Genomic DNA, 17,442 nt, shown 5'->3' with positions numbered 1-17,442 from the left:
GCCGCCGCACGTGACCGCGGCACGTGACCGGGCCACAACAAACCGGCGCACGTGACCGGGGCGCGCGGCGCTCGCGCCCCCTCCCTCAGCCGTTCCCGGCGGGGCGGCGCGGGCAGCCTGAGCTGAGGGAGCGCGCCTTCCCTTCCCTTCCCTTCCCTTCCCTTCCCTTCCCTTCCCTTCCCTTCCCTTCCCTTCCCTTCCCTTCCCTTCCCTTCCCGCCCCTGCCGAGCAATGACCGCGCGCGGTTGCTCTGCACTCCCCGCTCGGCGGCTCCCGGCAAATGGCGGCGCCGCTGTTCGCTCCTCGCCAGCCGCGTGAGAAGGCTCAGGGCTCGCTCTCCCTCAGGGCATCGGACAGACGGTGCCCCTTCCCGGGAGCGAGCTCCCCGCTGCAGAGCCCTTTGCTGGGCTGGGCGGCGCCCGGCCAGGGGGAAGCCGCCCGCCGGGGCTGCCCCTGAGGCCGGTCCCAGCCGCAGAGCGGGGCCGGGGGCTCGGAGCGGCCTCTCTGAGCACCCGGAGCTGCGGGCGCGGGTGCGCACAGCGCACGGCCGCTGCCTGCCTGCCTGCCTGCCTGCCAAGGGAGCGCTCCGCCAGCGCGGGCTCTTGGCTGGGATGCTGTAAGGTATCGCCCCGTGTCCTCCGGGATAACGCATTAGCTTATCCGGGATAACACTGAGACTCTGCATCGCGGTACTTGAGCTCCCGGGATGCGGGAGATTTTTTTTTTTGGGGGGGGGGGGGGGGTCAGCGCCTGTCTAAACCACTGGTGCTCTAGGAATGGAGCCTGCGTGGTGTAGGAGAGACCTGATGGTGAGCGGCGAGAGCTGGGATTTGTTCGAATAACGGCCCCAAATCCATTGTTTCCCGTGCTCTGCTCCCCCAGGTTTCCCAGGGATCTCTTGTCCTCTGGAGTGTAGGAGCAGTCCTTAGTGCCCCACCTGGGCGCTGCAGCCGGCCATCCCTGCACAGCGAGCAGGAGGTGCCACGCGTGGGCTTTCCATGGCGTAGTTTCTTTCCACCTGGGAGTTTGGACTGGACAGAACTCGGCCTTCTTCCCAGGACTGCCACCAACACAGAATTTTGGTCTAAACTTCGTGGACAGAAATTTAAATGCTGGTTTGTGGTTCCTGTTCAACATCTCGAGCTATTTGCAGAATAGTATTAGTGGATTTAATGCAATGGAATTCCTAAATTTAGTGGCAAGACCCAGGTTAGACAGGTAGAGTTTCCCCCTTGCAGGCCTTGATAACCAACAGCTGAAAAAAAAAAACAAAAAAAACTTGGGATTACATACATATGGCTTCAAAGGGATTACTTTATGGATAATTAACTTTATAGGTGGTCTTTGTAGGGGGAGAGCGGTTTGGGGATCTTTTCTGGTTCTTTAAGGTATTAACAACCCTGAAAAATATGTACATACTGGTTTTTCCCACTGCCTGCCTCTCAAAACAAGCTGCAGGGTAACCAGATCAGAAAGTTTTTATTATTCTATGCAACTTTGTATGTAAGTGTTCTTTTTCCTTCTTGCCTCTGGAAGCTGAGGCAAGATCTGTATTTCTTAAAAAAACACATGCAAGATACTTTTGTCAGCACATGAAGGGGAGGTGGGGCTTTAAGATTGGTTTGGTGGGTATTTTTGTGAAGACAGTTCCAAGGAAGAACTAATCCAAGTGATGCAGATGTAGGCTCTGAGGCGTCCGTGGAGGTATTGCTGAGGGAGTGACTCGGGGATCCTAAAGCCGCCTCTGATCCTGCAGACATTTCTCCACGTTAGCGAGGTCAGTTCGGCAGTGCTTGGGTCCTCTCCTGTTTCTGCAGCTCTGAGCTTGTGTGAGGACAAGGATGGGGCACACCATGCAAAACTCAGATGAGTTATGTTGTGCCTCGGACTTCTCATAAATGTGTTCCCTGCCCTCAGGAAGCAAAACCCCTGAAGTCAGTTGAGAAGAACTGGTCCTGGAAGATTTTATGTATTTTACAGGAATAAATTCAAATAGAGATTTCCAGACCTTAGTGTTTTATTTAAATGGCTATTTATGACTTTTACAAGTGGTTGGTAAATGTCCTGTTACGTTGGAGCAGGATTTAGACTTGCTCTGGGCTCCAAACAAACAGAATTGTCAATATGGGTTAGGGCTGAGACACCTTTTGTTGGTGGCTGGGTACAGAGAACAAATAAGAGATTTCCTCACTTCCAGAACAGTTTGTACATCCTGAGCAGCACTAACCACGGCATGTGTAGGCAATCCATCTCCTGCACTGCAATTCCCTTTTAAATGAACTTTGTGTCCTGGGGCTAATCTTTGTAAATTTTTTGTGTAACACACGTGGCTGCTCTTGCACTCCTTTTTGATGATGCTTTGGGAGTTGCCCCTCAGAAGTCAATAGGAGCAGTGAAAGGCTGAGTTATTGCTCAGTGTGGTTTGTGTTCTCCAGTCGCAAACCCGCAGCTGTGCTGCAGCCTCTGTGCCTCAGTTACCGGGGACCTCGAGGGGCAGGGGCACGCTGCGGTTTGGCTCAGAGCCTGTGGCCTGACCAGAGGAGTACAGGCGGGGCTGAGGCTCCGGGGAGCACATTCCCTGGGAACACACAGCTGCCAGGTCCCAGGGCTGGCACTGCAGTGCAGCCCTTGGACCTGCAGCTGCCTGGCGGCACAGAAATAGCCACTGAAAGCTGGAGGGGAAAAGAGTTAAAGAGCTTCCCTTTCACCTTATGCAAATACATAAGGAATGCTTGGAAAAGAAAGGGATGTCAGGAATGCTGTTGGGAGGAGGGACAGATGTTTGTTTTTTGTCCTCCCACAGAGTACAACCTATTTAAATATTGACATGTTCTGTTACTAAAAGACTTTCTTTCTTGCATTTTATGGTCATTAAGTTATGAATGGTGGAGATGGAGAGATTTGTAATTGCTAATTCTTCTTGTAGTGACATTGAAAAAAAAATTCTATTGTTTTATTTACTCGAAGAAATATGTTGGTAGAGTTTTCTATAGATTTAAATGGTTTCACCAAGGATTCTGCTTTTTCTTTTAATATTATTGCTTTTAGTTACTTTGTATATTTTATAATCTTAGTAGGCTATCTGAACATGCAGTAAAAGAAGAAAATTTCAGACAATGCAACCTTGAAGAGAAAATGATGGAAGATTAATATTAAATGTCATTGCAGAGCATTATTAATGCAGATATTAAAGCACTTGTGGGTGCAAAAGTTATATAGTCGTTATTCATAAATAGCTCTGAATGGTCACTGGGTCCTTCATTGATTCACCCATGGCCTGTTCCAGCCTTGGTCACATCCTGGGGATCTGTTCTCCTGCAAGGTCACTGCATCTAGAACTGTATAACCACTCACAGCATCTATTTGCAACTGCTAAGGAAACATGTTAATGACATGAAACATCTTGGGTTGCAGAGCTCTTGCAGGGGTGGGAAATGTAAAACCAGAACTCCTAACGCTCCAGGGCAAAGACTTCAGCATGTGGTTAGGTTAGGAAGTAAATCGTCAGATCATGGGTGACACCAAAGGTGTCCAGAGTCGCTCTTGGGCTGAGGCCTTGGTCATTAATCATAGTTTAAAATTAAGGTATTTCACCTCAGTGTAAACTGAGTTTCACAAAGAACATGTTTTGCATACAGTACAGACCTTCCATACGGAGTCTGAAGGTAATTTGGCATGAGAAAGGGTGTTTGATGCGATAGCAGTGAGTGTTTCCCGTCCTCAGGTAGTTTTAGTTGGTCAGACGTGAGTGATGTACAGTTGCTATTTGGTTTTGAGGAGTAGTGTCTGTGTACCCAAGGAAGCCTTCAGAGAGTGAAGGTTGCTCCCTTTGTGTTGAGCTGACTGGCAGACCTCTGACAGACTTTGGCAAGCTTGGTGCTTTGTTCTCCAAAGTTTGCACCCTGTAATTGTTATTTTACTCTCTTCTGTAATTACCCATCTAATCATCTGGTCAAAGATGGTGGCAAAAGTTGTAAATAAAAATAGAACAGAAGATGGCCCAGGTGCAGGGCAACCTCTCGGTGTGTGCCTGGTTTGCAGTGGCTGCACAGGGCATGGCGAGAGCGAAATCTCTGCCACGTTTCAGCGTCCAGAACTCTGCGGTCTGGACGGGAGCCACGGTTTAACGTTGCAGTGACTCTGGCAACTACGAATCCCAGGGAGCCGTGCCGAGAGCAGCTCTGTGCGGGCGGGCCGGCACCGAGCGGGGCCAATGGCCGCGGGGAGGGCCCGGCCCGGCCCGGCCCGGCCCCGTGCGTGTCGGCTGCCGGCGCTCAAAAGCGCCGCACGGAGCTCGCTCCGGACTGCGGGCTGCCTGCGGCCCTGAGCTACTCCAGACTCCTGTGCGAGCTCTGACGTGACGCTGTGGTCCGCAGCCTCCCTGCCGGCTGGAAGAAGCCCGCTGGAGCAGTGCTGATGGATGCGATCCTGAACTGCAAGCCGGAGGACCTGGAGGATTACTACAGCTTGCTGGGATGCGATGAGTTATCGACGGTAAGAGCCTCTCCCTCCCCTCCAGCTTATTCACAGTTTGAACGTGCTCGTGTGTCTGCAGGGAATTTGCAGCTGTGTCTCTGCGGGCAGGAATATTTGAAATGCCTTGTGCACCTTCTTTCTTGCCACTTGTAGGATCTTCCTTCGAAAACTCAATTTTCCTTCCTGTGTTTTCTCTGACATTAAGAGCCTGGAGTAAGGCTTAGGTTGAAAATGCCATGTAGAACGGGACTGGATTATGGAGAGAGCCAACTGCGTGTGTTTGACAGCATCGAAATAATAGTGTGGAATATATATTATTGGTTTTGAGAACTGAAAAGGAGCTATTTATGTACAGGCAATACAATGAAAGTTCATAGCTTCAGGGCGCTGATAACACTGCTGAGTTTCTTGGGCTTTATACATAGTGTAATATTTTTAAAATGTATTCACCTGTTCAGATGAAAACAAAACCAATATCTCTTGGTTTAGTTTTTATAACTTACAATATTAATATTTCAAAATGCTGTTTTTAATTAAATTCAAATACTAGTTTTACTAATTTGTTTTGATAGCAGATACATGCTTTATAATGAGATTTAGCTAAGCTATTTTTGAGTGATTTGCAGCTAAAACAAGTTTGCATCATGTTAAAGGTGTCCATACAAATTTTTGTTGGCTAGCATAGTATACTGATTTTTTTTTTTTAATTTAGCTGTTCTATTAATCAGAATTGTGTTTCTGATTTGGAAAAGGAGTTTTGATTACTCTGCTGTAATGAGGGATGTATTAAGTGGAGATAAAAGCTGCATTTTGCTCAGTAAATTTAGTCAGATGCTCTCACCTGTCCTAGTGGTGAAGTACAAAGTCTGGGAGTAAACATCTTCAGTGTGTCCCAGAGGGAAATGTCCAGCTTTTCCTGAGGACACTCCCAGAAGTGATCCCAGCAGAGGGCAGTGCTCAAGGCTCCACACAGCCTTGTTTCGCAGATGTTGTTTCTCAATTTCTACCTCACACTAATTCCTTAAGGGCTTAGCAATTAATGAACAGTTCAAGCACATGTGATAATGATTTTTCAAATTGCTTGAAAATGAAATTAAAAAGCTGGAATAAATGTTAATGGGTCCTGAAAAACAAGCTGCCAAGTACTATTTGTTGGGAGAAGCAGCAGATGTTGCTGCACTCTTTTTGACATGGGAGAAAGAACTTGGAGATGCCAGGCTGACTGAGCCCCAGGATTGCCTCCCCTCAGGACACTGCACAGCTCTTCTGGGCTCTCACAGGAATTTGGAGCATTACAGGGGTTTTGCAGTCTCGCTGCTTTGTACAGGAGTCAAGCATTGGCACAGGCTGCTTTGGGCATGCACAGCGCACTCCCAGCTGCAGCACTTTCATCTGAGCTGCTGAATATCCTCTTGGTTGGACCTGGTTAAATTTAAGCAGAAATACTCTCAGTTTCTACAGATTTTTTTTTCTGTATTCAAGTAAACACAAACCAAGTTCATTCTTGGCTTCTGGTAGAATTGAACTCCCAGACACCTACTGCATCTTCAGATGTGAGAGGAAGAGGGGAGTTTCATCTCCATCCTTCTTCAAGAACAATGCTGTTTGTGTATAGTGGGTATTGGATAGCTTTCTTTATATTCTATATATATTTCTATATATTTTATATTCATTTCATGTATGTTGTATAAAGTTCCTATAAGGTTTAATTTCTACTGATTTTTTTTTGAGCTGAAAACTTCCATCCTACCCTTCTGCTACATTTTAACCCTCTGTACACATTTTAACTTTAAAGTTCCCCTTTAAGTAACTAAGTTTTTGAGATGGTATCTGGCTATACAGTAACCAGTCCCACCAAGTTCTCTTTACACTTTATGTGTTCTAAAGTGTCTTACTGACTGCAGATACACCACATTACATCTGTCCCTCTGGAAGGAGCTACTGAGCAGAGTGAAAAGTGTAGAATTCTTAAGCTACTACCATAAACTATATTTTTTCCCAGAATATGCCAACAAGATTTGTCCAGCTAGTTGAGTGTAATTTTATTCTAAGTAAAAAATGTTACGAGACCTTATTTGAAGTAAATAATTTAAATTTTATGTGGCTCTTATGGTTTGACAAATGATGAATTTGTATAAACAGCCTTTGTAGTATGGGAAAGAATGGTAATTTTTGATACCTTACGGCAAATTGTGAAAGCTTAAGCTGAACTGGAATAATACAAAGAAATTTTGGCTTCTGAATTGTAAGAACTGGCAAGATACTTGGAAAAACACTAAAGATTTGAAAATCTAAGCTGATGCCCACTCCAGTGGCTTCATGGCTCCACATGTCTTAGTTTTTCCAGTGGTTGTAATACTTCATGGTATAACAAACTGTGTGAGAAATTGCAATTAACTGATAAACTAATACATGCCAATAGCCTAATGTTGATTATAAATCTGTTCTACTCCAAGCCAACCTTTTTGCATGGAAAATTAACTTGAAGAAAGAATGTGATGAACTACTGGTTATGGAGCAAGTTATCTTGTGGTGTCCAAGATGGAAACCTCATGGGCTACTGGCTGAATTTCCTATGAAGAGGATGTGGAGGAGGCCACCTAAACACACAGACCGATCTTCAGCAATAGAGAGCCTTTGCTTCTTGCTATGAGACTCTGTTGAAAGTTGGAGTTGATTAAACAAAGGAAAGAGCAAGGGAAGTGATGCCTTGTGCCTCTGTGGTCAAATGTCTTTGCACATTTTTCTAGAGCCATACTGGATGACTGAGCCTCACAAAAACAAGACTAAGGATGAGTGCATGGAAATGAAATTAAATAAGCAGTGTCACTGGCAGATGGTTGTTGTTACCTACTTTGCTTGTACTCAAGCTTGTAAAATTGAATGGGACAAAATCTTTCAGCATTCTTTGTTGTTCCTCCTAGCCTCTTTCAAAAAGGAAATTTGCAAATACTTTGTGTTTACTCACTTTGTCTCAATATTTTGTTTAGGTTGAACAGATTCTTGCCGAATATAAGATTAAAGCCCTTGAATGTCATCCTGACAAGCATCCTGGAAACCCCAAAGCAGGTATGTATTATTTCCTGTGTAAAAACAATCTATTTTTTCTTCTATTAACATATCCAAGATACTAAATTCAGCCTTAAAACTTTATTTCCCCTCAATATATTTTAATCATCCTAGACCTATGGAGTTGGTGCACTTCCACACTCAGTGGCTCTCAAGTGCCCCACTTAGATCACTCAGTTAATTTACTGCCAGGAACAAGCCCGTGAGGAACACATAAACTGGCTTTAGCTTCTTTTAATGTAATTTAATGACTGGAAGTGAAGAGAAGCCAACCCCACGAGGAGCTTCTGTTTGCAGAACAGCAGCTGACATTTGTGTTGATGAGAGGGGGCAGCTCCTCCGAGCTGGGAGGGCTGAGCAGCACCTGAGTTATTTGGAGCCAATCTTTACCCATTCAGAACCACAGAGAGCCCTGGGCAGAGCTCACCAAGGCTGAGCTACAAAAAGAGCAGCCAAGTGTCAAATATCAGAGCAGCTTTGCTTGTCACGAAGAAATGTTATACTCTCTCTTTACCTGAACATACCTTATTTACTTTAATTACCTTTTTACAGTACTAGTGAGAGTTTACTTTATGTGTTTTATTTCATTGGCTTAAAGCTTAATAAAGAGTAATTAAAGTAGACTTTTTATTTGTTGAAAACTAGTAACTTTAGAATAAGAAAACCTAGTCCAATTGTTCCCTCAGCCTGTTGTCTCTTGTTTGATGTACTGTTATAAATTTTGATTAGTGTTTGGGAGTAGTGTATTTCAAAAGAACTCTAATTTGTAAACTGGAATAAATGAATAATAGTAATGATAATAGATCACTGTTACATAGGTGAGTCATAGATAAAGTCTAAGTCTTTATAACCCTTCCACAAATAGTAACATGCAGCTGCATCCTTAGTAACCATTCCTTGAAAAATAACCCTGTAGGGAAAGATGAGAGATCTTTCTCATGCAGTCTGGATAACATTTTAGCATATGTAGAAAATACACCTAATAAAATGCACAAGTTAATCAATCTGAATTATATTTAGATTCTTATTCTTGTTTGTCAGTTCCTGCTCATCTTTTTTATTCCCTGCTCGTGGTTCTTGTTGCTGTTCTCTGCTCTGACTCCTGTGCTGCTGTAGATCTCAGTGTGTTCCTTCTAAGCATTGTTGCTCTAATTTCCCTTTTTAAGGTGGTCTGCAGGGGCTGACTTGTGCCTTTTACCTGTGTACTCGGTAAGTTTCTCTCAACTTAAGTTTAGGAGCTTTTGAAGCTGGTAGACAAAGGAACACTTCAGTCCTGATTTGCAGGGGCATCAGTCCACCAAAGGTGCCGTGATCCTAAAGCCAGCCAGAGCTGCACAAGCTGGAACCAGAACCACATCCCTTGGCCACTTACGTCTCCTTCTGCCTTCTCCACTGCTTTGCTCTGAGCCATTGTTTGCAGGTCCCCTTTTGCATCTGCATTCATTTCTTTGCCAAACAAACCTTGTCCTTCGTGTCCTTTTTGTCTGTGTCCCAGTGGAGGATTTCCAGAGGCTGCAGCAGGCCAAGGAGACTCTGACCAACGAGCAGAGCCGGGCGCGCTACGATCACTGGCGCCGAAGCAAAGTCACCGTCCCGTTCCAGCAGTGGGAGGCCCTGAGCAGCTCCGTCAGAACGGTCAGAACTGAGTTTGGGCCCTCAGCAGGGTGGGGAGGTAGGGCTGGCCCAGACAGAAAACTGAGTTACGGGTCTGGGTGCTGCTGCAGTGACACGGTCTGGGGAGGGGAATGGTGCAGAGAGATTCCTGCACTGTGGAAATTCAGGAAAAATCGGACGACTTCAGGAGCCCATTCACAGAAGGGCGTTAGGCCAGTAGTTTTAGAGTGAATTTATCAAGTTACTGCTTTTATAGGAAGTTCAAGCAACTTAAGCTGTTTTCAAATGCCTCAGCTCACTTTGGTTTTGTAGGGAACTTTTATTTCTTTTCAAAGTTAAGTTAAAGCTGGGATCCTATTATAATATATTCTTCTCTTGGTATATTGCTTATCAGATGGGTTTTCATGCTGTCTGATTAAATAAAGATATCATTGAAAAAAACCAGAAGGTAGATCCTTGGAACCCTGGGCTTCCCACAGAGCTTTGGAGGGGCCCTGCCAGGCTGGGTCATCTGGGACAGAGGCAGCAGTTTTTTGGGTGATTACCCTCCTGATTTTGCTATTGAGAAGATTTGGTAGCATGCCTCTAGTAGAGCTCAATTCCATCATGTTGGATTGGGCTACATGGTCATATTTTAAGGCAGGTGAATAAAAGTTTCCTATGTCAATTCTGCCCATCTCAATTCTGCTTAGGAGAGAAGTTTGAGAGACTTCAACTACAGCATTATGCCTGAGCTTAAATGTTTGGTGGAAATATCCAATTAAGCTTAGTTCAGTTCCAAACAGATGTTATTCCACAGACTTTAATATTAAATGTTTTCAATTTGCCTTGCCTTCAAAGGGTTCTCTGAAGTCAAAGACAGCTTTGAAAATGAACATTTCTAAAGTCACTCAAGCCCTCTTAAAAAAGTCTGAATTCATGACTGAAGAAACTGGAAGAAGGCCCTTAAAATTCTGATGTACATTTTGTTCTTCACCCCCACCTGACAAAAAGGGTCCTCTCCAATGCTGTTTGGGACATGTAACCATACTTTCCCCTATCCTATTGGCGTGCAGGCTTCTCAATGTGCTTTGTTTAACCATTTATTGCAGCAATATAAAAAAGTCATTAAAAACCCTTAAAGCATAGGGCTTAGTTCTTTGCTCTGTTTGCATTCCTGTAGTCAATGCACTGGGCTGTCCAAAGTAAGAAGGACCAAATGCTGGAAGCTCCTGACTTTGGTAATACCAACAACATAGCTAACGAGATGTGGACCCAACAGATGGAAAACAGTGGAGATGGATTGCTGGAAGGGAGCAGGGAACCAGATGATGTTGCAGTCCCTGATGTGAAACCACAGTCTTCAAAGAATCCAGACTCCCCAAGTAAGTGAAAAGAGCAGTTACAGAAAATTGCAGTATCCAGGGATTGGCCTGCAACGAAGGCTTTCAGTCACGAGAGTCTTCTCCAGAACAGCGTGTTGAACTTGTAGCTTTTTAAATGTGGCTTTGGGCTGGGATTTTGGTTTGGGTTTTATGCTTTTGATTACTTATTTAATTTTGAAGTTTTCAGACGCTCCTTCCTCCCTCTCCCACATTCCTTGTTTGTTTGCTAGTAAAAGCTGCAGCTGAAGAAGAAGGAGAAAAAAAAATGCTTCAACCAAAATGGAAAGATTAATTTTTCTGATATATATAAAAATGCAAAGTAAAAAGAGAAGGCAGTTATTTTCAGTGACTTTTTAAAACAAATTTTAGAACTGTTAAGTAAAATATTTAGGTTTGGAGTTTTTTTTATCCATTATTCAGTAGTTTTGCACAGTTTGCATCTGATGAGTTAGTGAGGTCTAAAATTTGAGACTTGAAGGCTTCTTTCTTCAAACAGTTTTGTTTTTTCTAAGTAGTGTATGCACCAGAATAAATGTGTGTTTCAAAAGTGTCACCTACCAGTCAGCACTTCCTGGCTGTGGTTTAGGTCACTGCACCTGATCAAAGCTTCCTTAGCACCACGGGCACCCTCTGTGCTGCCTTGTCCTTCAGGAGTTTCATAATCCTAGGCCTGCGTTAGCACAGAGCTATTGTTAAACAAAATCCTGTCATTTCTCCCCAGTTTGGTCAAACAGGAGATTAGGGTGAACTGTGAGGGTAGCAAAACCTAATGTAATCCCAAACATTTGTGGAATGCACAAAATTGATAGGAAAATTCTACAAGGAAGTGTATGCCAGGCCTAACTGAAAACCTGATTTTGAAAAATTATGCTCTAGAACTTTATACTCTTTGATTTTTTTTTTTTTTTTGGTAATTAAATCATCACTGTATCCTTTGCAGAACAGTAACATTTTGAAGTAAAAAAAACATTATCTTGTTCCTTGTAATGGTGAATTTTCTTTTCAGGCATCTTTTTTCTCATTTTTTTTTAAGTTTTAATTTAATTTCCAAATATTTGAATGGAAAAAGCATCAAACTCATCAAGTGCCTACTTCATTTATCCAGTGGCATATATTCACATTAATAAATGTTAATGTTATAATATATTTGACAGAGTGTGTATGCACTTCAGTGTTTATTCCCAGTGTTAGGATGTTGATAATGTTTTTGTTTTGATCCAGCAAAAATTTCTGTATTGGGTTCCACTTGGAAACTGTGGCCACTTTGAATCTGTTCCTGTCTGCTGGCCTGGATGAATTCTGGACTGCCACCTACATGGCTATTTCAGCTCAAACAACACATTTGAACACTAATCCTGCCCATAGGGTTCACTTTGCTGTAAAAGGAAGGTCACATTTTAGTATTAGAAGGTACTTGCAGATTTATCACAGCACCATCTCCCTCCTCTTCCTTAGATGAGGCCAATGCAATTTGTCAGTTTCCCCTGTGAGTCCCCTTTAGGGACTGCCAGGGTCCTTGCTGCTCTCCTCTGGGACCCTTCCCAGCTGAGCTCTGTGCTGAAGGTTGGTGCTTGAGCTCTTGTCCCAGCCTGCCAAGAACTCAGTGCTCCTATTCGTCTCTGCTCGTCAAGAGCACTGGAAGTGACCACTTTTCTGCTTACTTCTGTTTGGGAAGACCGTCAAGTATTATTTCCGAAAATTTAATTTTGTGCATGTTTATAATAATTTAGTTGTCTTTCTCTTTTTTTTTCCTCTCAGGATTTTCAGAGGGGAATTACTGGCACTTGCGTTTCCGCTGGTCAGGCGATGCTCCATCAGACCTTCTGAGGAAATTCAGAAACTATGAGATCTAAAATGAGAAACACACAGAAGCATGAGATCCTCTGTTCAGCGTTCAGTTTGGTTTTGTTAACAGCAGTTATAAGTTATTTGTATTTTGTGTTCTTTGATTGTAATGTGTTGTTCTAGTCAGTGTCTAAATACTGATTTATCACACATGCTGTGAGCTTTACAGAGATTTTTCTGTTCAATAAGCAAAGCCCTTTTCAATATTAGTATAAAGAGATGTTGTGAAGTTATCTAACATCTTGTATTCTCAGATATTGTGTAGTGATTAATATTATTTCAATAGTGTGATGTTATAAAAAACATACTCTCAGTAGAACCCTGGGCTCCAGGGAATCCTTCTCAGCGAGGATCTTCCAAAAGCTTTATGACAATGAACTCTAAACAGAGCTGTGCTTATCTCTTCACTCTGTGCTCTGCTTCACTTCTCCATGGCATTGTACTCACTGCAGGGATTTATAATGTACTCATTACAAACTTAACTTGTAGGAGAGTTGTGATCTCATGTTATAGACGAGATGAGAAGGTTCTTGTTATCCAAGGTCTCTGTGACAGATCAAGCACTCCTAAAAATCACTTGTCTTCTACCTTAACAAGAACACTTTTTGCATCAGCTATTTGTTTTGGAAGGCAGTTTCAGAACTTCTCCAGATAGGAATTTTTGCCTTAAGATGTACTGGTGGAAAACTGATCCCCTGTGTATGTGTGCCAGCATTGTCCTGTGCTTCATAGCAATTCCCCTCCCTGCTCAGGTGTGCTAGACATGGTTTTACCAGGGTTTTGTATGGTGAGGAATGAAAAATCAGACTAGTCAGCACTAATGTGTACAAAATCTCACATGAAAAGTTTTTGATACTTCAGGCAACTTTTCAAATTCTACATTGTTGTTTATTTATTTTGTGTTTGTTTTCTTCTTTGCAAACTTGGCTAATACGTCAGATGTTGACATTGTGGTTTTGTGCAGGCAGATAATTCCATCAGCAGCAAATAAAACTTCATGCATACAGAAAAGGGGTTTCTTTTGTTTTTTTAATTAAATCCTCCACCCACCACAGAGATTCCTTTGGAATTCCTTTTTATTTGTCATCTTAGTGGGTAAAAGCTTAAGGAGTCCAGTCCTGAATCCTAGGCAGTGCAATGGAAAGTGTAACCTGGCAAGTGCAGTGTCGTGCCCACATGGAAACAATCTGGTGCCTGTCTCCCTGGGGGCTGTGTGTGGCTGGGCTGTGCTGCCTGAGTTACTGTGCCCCTCGTGGCTGGGGCCTGTTTGCCACCTCCTGTGCCCCAGGTGCTGTTACTGGAACCCACACGGGTGCATGTTACTGACCTCATGGGCACCTGCAGCCCGCAGCCAGCCCGCGCCCCTGGGGCTGCCAGGGCTGTCGGTGCTGCTGCTGTTGGTCCCGGTTTGTAAAAGCTGGGCGCTGGAGCTGTGCTGATGCAGCCACGCTGGCCCTAGAGAGGATGGCATTGGTACCAAGTTCTGTAGCACATCATCTTTAGTTTTACATGCTTTTCCCTTGCATATTTTGCAGCTGAAAACATTATGAGATTAATAATTCTCTGTAACGGCTGTTAAATGTAACTGGTTTGTTTTTTTCTGGTGCATTTGCTGCTTTACTTCACGCAAAGGTATTTTCTCAAGAAAGACTTTGGTCCATTTTCTATAGAGGGACTGTAAACAATGTTAAAAGGTAGCAACAGAAGAAACTTTTACTGTATGTGAAGGATACTAAGTAATAGGGAACAATTTTCCCCCTAACAGAAAGATGGGAATGCAGCCAGCTGGAGCCCCTTGAATCAGATGGCAGCCCAGATTCTCCCCTGCCCATTTCACTGTAAAGGTAAAAGGGGGCAGTTGGATGGATGGTTTAGCACCTAATGAGCTGGTTTCCTTTGAGAAGTGAACATACAATAGACCTTTGAACAGCAAACTAATAGTTTGTGTCATTAAAACTGATGTCATTATTAGCCAATTATTGCGTGGTTGGTTTTGGCAAAGAACCTTTGGATGTTTGTTCTGGATGAATAACTGCAGATATTTGGAAGGCTCCTAGCCCAGTAAAAGCTCATGGCAGAAGCTGTGTTTTGCAACAACCTGCTCAAGATCAGCCCTGTAATTTGTATTTGTCCTCATGAGGAGGGCAGGTTCTAACTGGTGCTCCAGTACACCAATGCCACCAATACGAACTATTTTTTTCCATCTCTTTACATGGTAAACTTGAAATGGTCTGTTTTTCTGGATTTCTTGAGTTGAGTGAATCTATTCCTAGCAGAGCAAACTCGGATGGACTGGAAAACAAGAGGGGCCTGTGCACCCTGTTCTGCTTTCTATTCCCCAGAACCAGGTGGGACCTGACCTGTCGGCCAGTAACAACAGTTAACTGGAATGAGTGGGCAACCCAGTTCTCCCCCATGTCAGAAAGTAAAGAAAGCACCTGACAGCTTAGTCAGTGTTAGATCATTCGGGGTCCACAGCCCAAGCATAAACTGCTTATCTGCTTCTTTAAATATACAGTACTTCTAGAGGCTTTTTGCTAGTAGTGTGAAAAGATCCAGTGAATGTCCCACCTGATATTTCAGCAGCAGTTATGGGCTGCTTTGGCCCCTGCAGGGGTGAGCACCAATAATTCACGTGCTGGAAGTTTAACTGGGGCAGGGGTTGTGCGCTGGATCTCAGCCTCTCTGAAGGCGTGATTAAGGCAACAGAGTCAGACGTTTGTGGTTTTCATGGGCCCACTGGGATCTTTAACTCTTTGCAAAGTGGAAACAGCAGCAAAGGGTTGTCCGTGGGGGTGGGGAACAACAGCAACAAGCCCAGACACTAGTTATTAGATTAGGGCCCAGGAGTTTCAAGTGGGAGGAGGGCAGCCCTCTGAAGACACCGTAAGCTCCTGTTTTCTTCTTTAGCTCCCCTTGGGAGTTGCTTAGGTGGGCAGTAAAGGGTCCTGAATGTTTTGTGTACGTGAGGGCTCTGATTTACTGTGCTGTGTTACAGCTCTGAATGATTTGGTATGAAAATAGAGTTGTGAGGTGAGCCCGGATGCCCCGGAGTCCAGACAAAAGTGTTGATAAAACCCAGCCATTACCGGGCTGGTGAAGGCTGAGGAGTTTTCATCTGGAAGCTGTGAGACAGCAGATGGGGTGCAGGTGTATGATGATAAAATACAGAGTATAGGGAGCGTTGTTCAATGCTGTCTTCCTAGGCCTTTGAACTATTTTTAAACAGAAATTAAGCAACTACTTAGCCAGTTATTTGCAGTGAAACTGAATAGCATGGAGGAACTCTGGAATTATATAAAATTATTCTATCTTTATTTGCTGCTGCTATACTTGTGCAAGTGCAGAATATATAAGATTATCAAGAACTAAAACATTCTCAACCTTTTTGTTTTGCCAGTATTTGAGAAGTTGCTTTGCCAACATTTGCCAAGCGACAGTGTAAGAGTTAGTTTGGACGATAAACACAGACAGTATATCACTTAAAATCTCAGGCTGAGTAATGCTGAATGATAGGTAAGGTCGTTTCTTGATTGTTTGTTTTCCTCTTTAAATGAGATTTTTAACAAAGGCAGTTTATATGTTCTATAATAGCAGCAAGTATCCTGATTATTAAAAGGGACGCTGTGTATCTTTAATTTCCTGAGCATGGACATTGCTATCTCACCTTCCCAGCAGGCTCATCTCTCATTTCAGGATATGAAAGTGTAAGCAGTGAGGCTGTTGTAAAGCTGATGAATTTACACAGCAGACGATAAAGCTGCTCCGTAGGCTTTTGGGCTGTGTCACTGTCAGATGGGCAGATGATTATCGGTTCGCTTCTGCTGGGTATGTTATTGCAGCCCGGTGCACACACTCCCTCTGCCGTTGGCAGAGTTGCCAGGTTTTCAGCCCTTCATTGGTGCTGGGGCCTCACACGGGAGGACACGGACACATCTGGGTGGTGAGAGCTCAGTTTAAATCACAGACGGCTGGGGAATGCCGCCTTGTTTTGTTTTTCCTGGTTAGTAATGGCATAATAACTTCTGTGCTTTTTTCACCGTCAACACCATATAGTGTGTGTGTGTGCATCATGCATGTGCAGAAGGTCATAAAAGGCAGGAAAAGAGGATTGAGGGGCCCCCCTCCCTGGAGGTCCAGGAGGAATCAGACCAGCTTCCTTCAGGAAAGGCAAGGTTTGATGGAGCAAGTCCATTCCTTGCAGAGAAGCCTTCTGCTGACGAGATTTAATTTCTTTTCTATCAGCTGTAGGACGTGGGGGCAGAACAATAGACCTTCGGGTGAATCAGGACATTGTTTGTGTGTAAGGCACTGGATGAATCCTGAGCTTTGCAGCTGACACTGTCCTGTCTGCAGGGCCTGGAAGCTGAGCTGTTGAAGAGCACTGAAGCCCAGGTGCTCTTCTCTCAGCTCCATCGAGGGCTCTTGTCACTGCTCGGAGGTGCAATGCCAGAACCTTGCCCTGGGACCTGCTGCAGCTTCAGCACTACAGTTCCTTCTGGCACGGCCTGATGAGCTGCAGTAGGAAAAATGTCATAGGGCAACAACGATGCTGGGGGACTGGAGCATCTCTCACGAGGCAAGGCTGAGGGCGCTGGGCCTGCCCCGTGTCACAAAGGGATGACAGAGGGGATCTCTCTAATGGGTACAAATGCCCAAAGGGGGTGGTAGGAAGGTGGAGCCAGGCTCTGCTCGGTGGTGCCCAGCAATGACAAGAGGCAACGACCAGGAGCTGCTGCGCAGGAGCTGCTGCACAGGAGCTGCCACCTGAACGTGCTTCTTCCCTGTGCAGGGACGGAGGCCCGGAACAGCCTGTCCGGAGAGGCTGGGCAGTCCCCGTCACGGGCGGGATTCCTGAGCCGTCTGGATGCGACCCTGCCGCGTGTCCAGGTCCCCGGCAGGAGCAGATGATCCGCCGTGCGCGCTGCTCCGGCCCCGCTCCGGGCCGCTGTCCCCGACGCTCGCCGCGGTGCTGCGGGGCCCCAGCGGAGAGGAGCCGTGAGCAGCAAAACTTGCCCAGGGCAGGGAGCAGGACGGGGCCAGGAAAGAGCAAAAAGGCAGAGCCCGTCCGGGC

At 44.7% G+C, this 17,442-nt stretch overlaps 1 protein-coding gene across 3 annotated transcripts; it reads left to right on the top strand.

Moving 5' to 3' along the window:
* Positions 1-730: 730 nt before the first annotated feature.
* Positions 731-13,379, top strand: DNAJC12 (DnaJ heat shock protein family (Hsp40) member C12). Of its 3 annotated transcripts, XM_068196844.1 has the most exons (6): positions 731-809; positions 4,377-4,494; positions 7,467-7,545; positions 9,041-9,180; positions 10,322-10,523; positions 12,282-13,379. In XM_068196844.1, the coding sequence occupies exons 2-6, from the start codon at positions 4,417-4,419 to the stop codon at positions 12,374-12,376; spliced, it is 594 nt and encodes a 197-aa protein (XP_068052945.1). In that variant the 5' UTR covers positions 731-809; positions 4,377-4,416; the 3' UTR covers positions 12,377-13,379. The 3 variants fall into 3 exon arrangements, with proteins under 3 accessions (XP_068052945.1, XP_068052946.1, XP_068052944.1); XM_068196845.1 differs by lacking the exon at positions 4,377-4,494 and having other exon boundaries at positions 762-809; XM_068196843.1 differs by lacking the exon at positions 731-809 and having other exon boundaries at positions 4,286-4,494.
* Positions 13,380-17,442: the final 4,063 nt, after the last annotated feature.

This window comes from Anomalospiza imberbis, chromosome 8 (assembly GCF_031753505.1).
Source record: "Anomalospiza imberbis isolate Cuckoo-Finch-1a 21T00152 chromosome 8, ASM3175350v1, whole genome shotgun sequence".
In the NCBI taxonomy this organism is placed as follows: domain Eukaryota; kingdom Metazoa; phylum Chordata; class Aves; order Passeriformes; family Viduidae; genus Anomalospiza; species Anomalospiza imberbis.
This window is presented reverse-complemented; position numbering and strand designations above follow the sequence as displayed.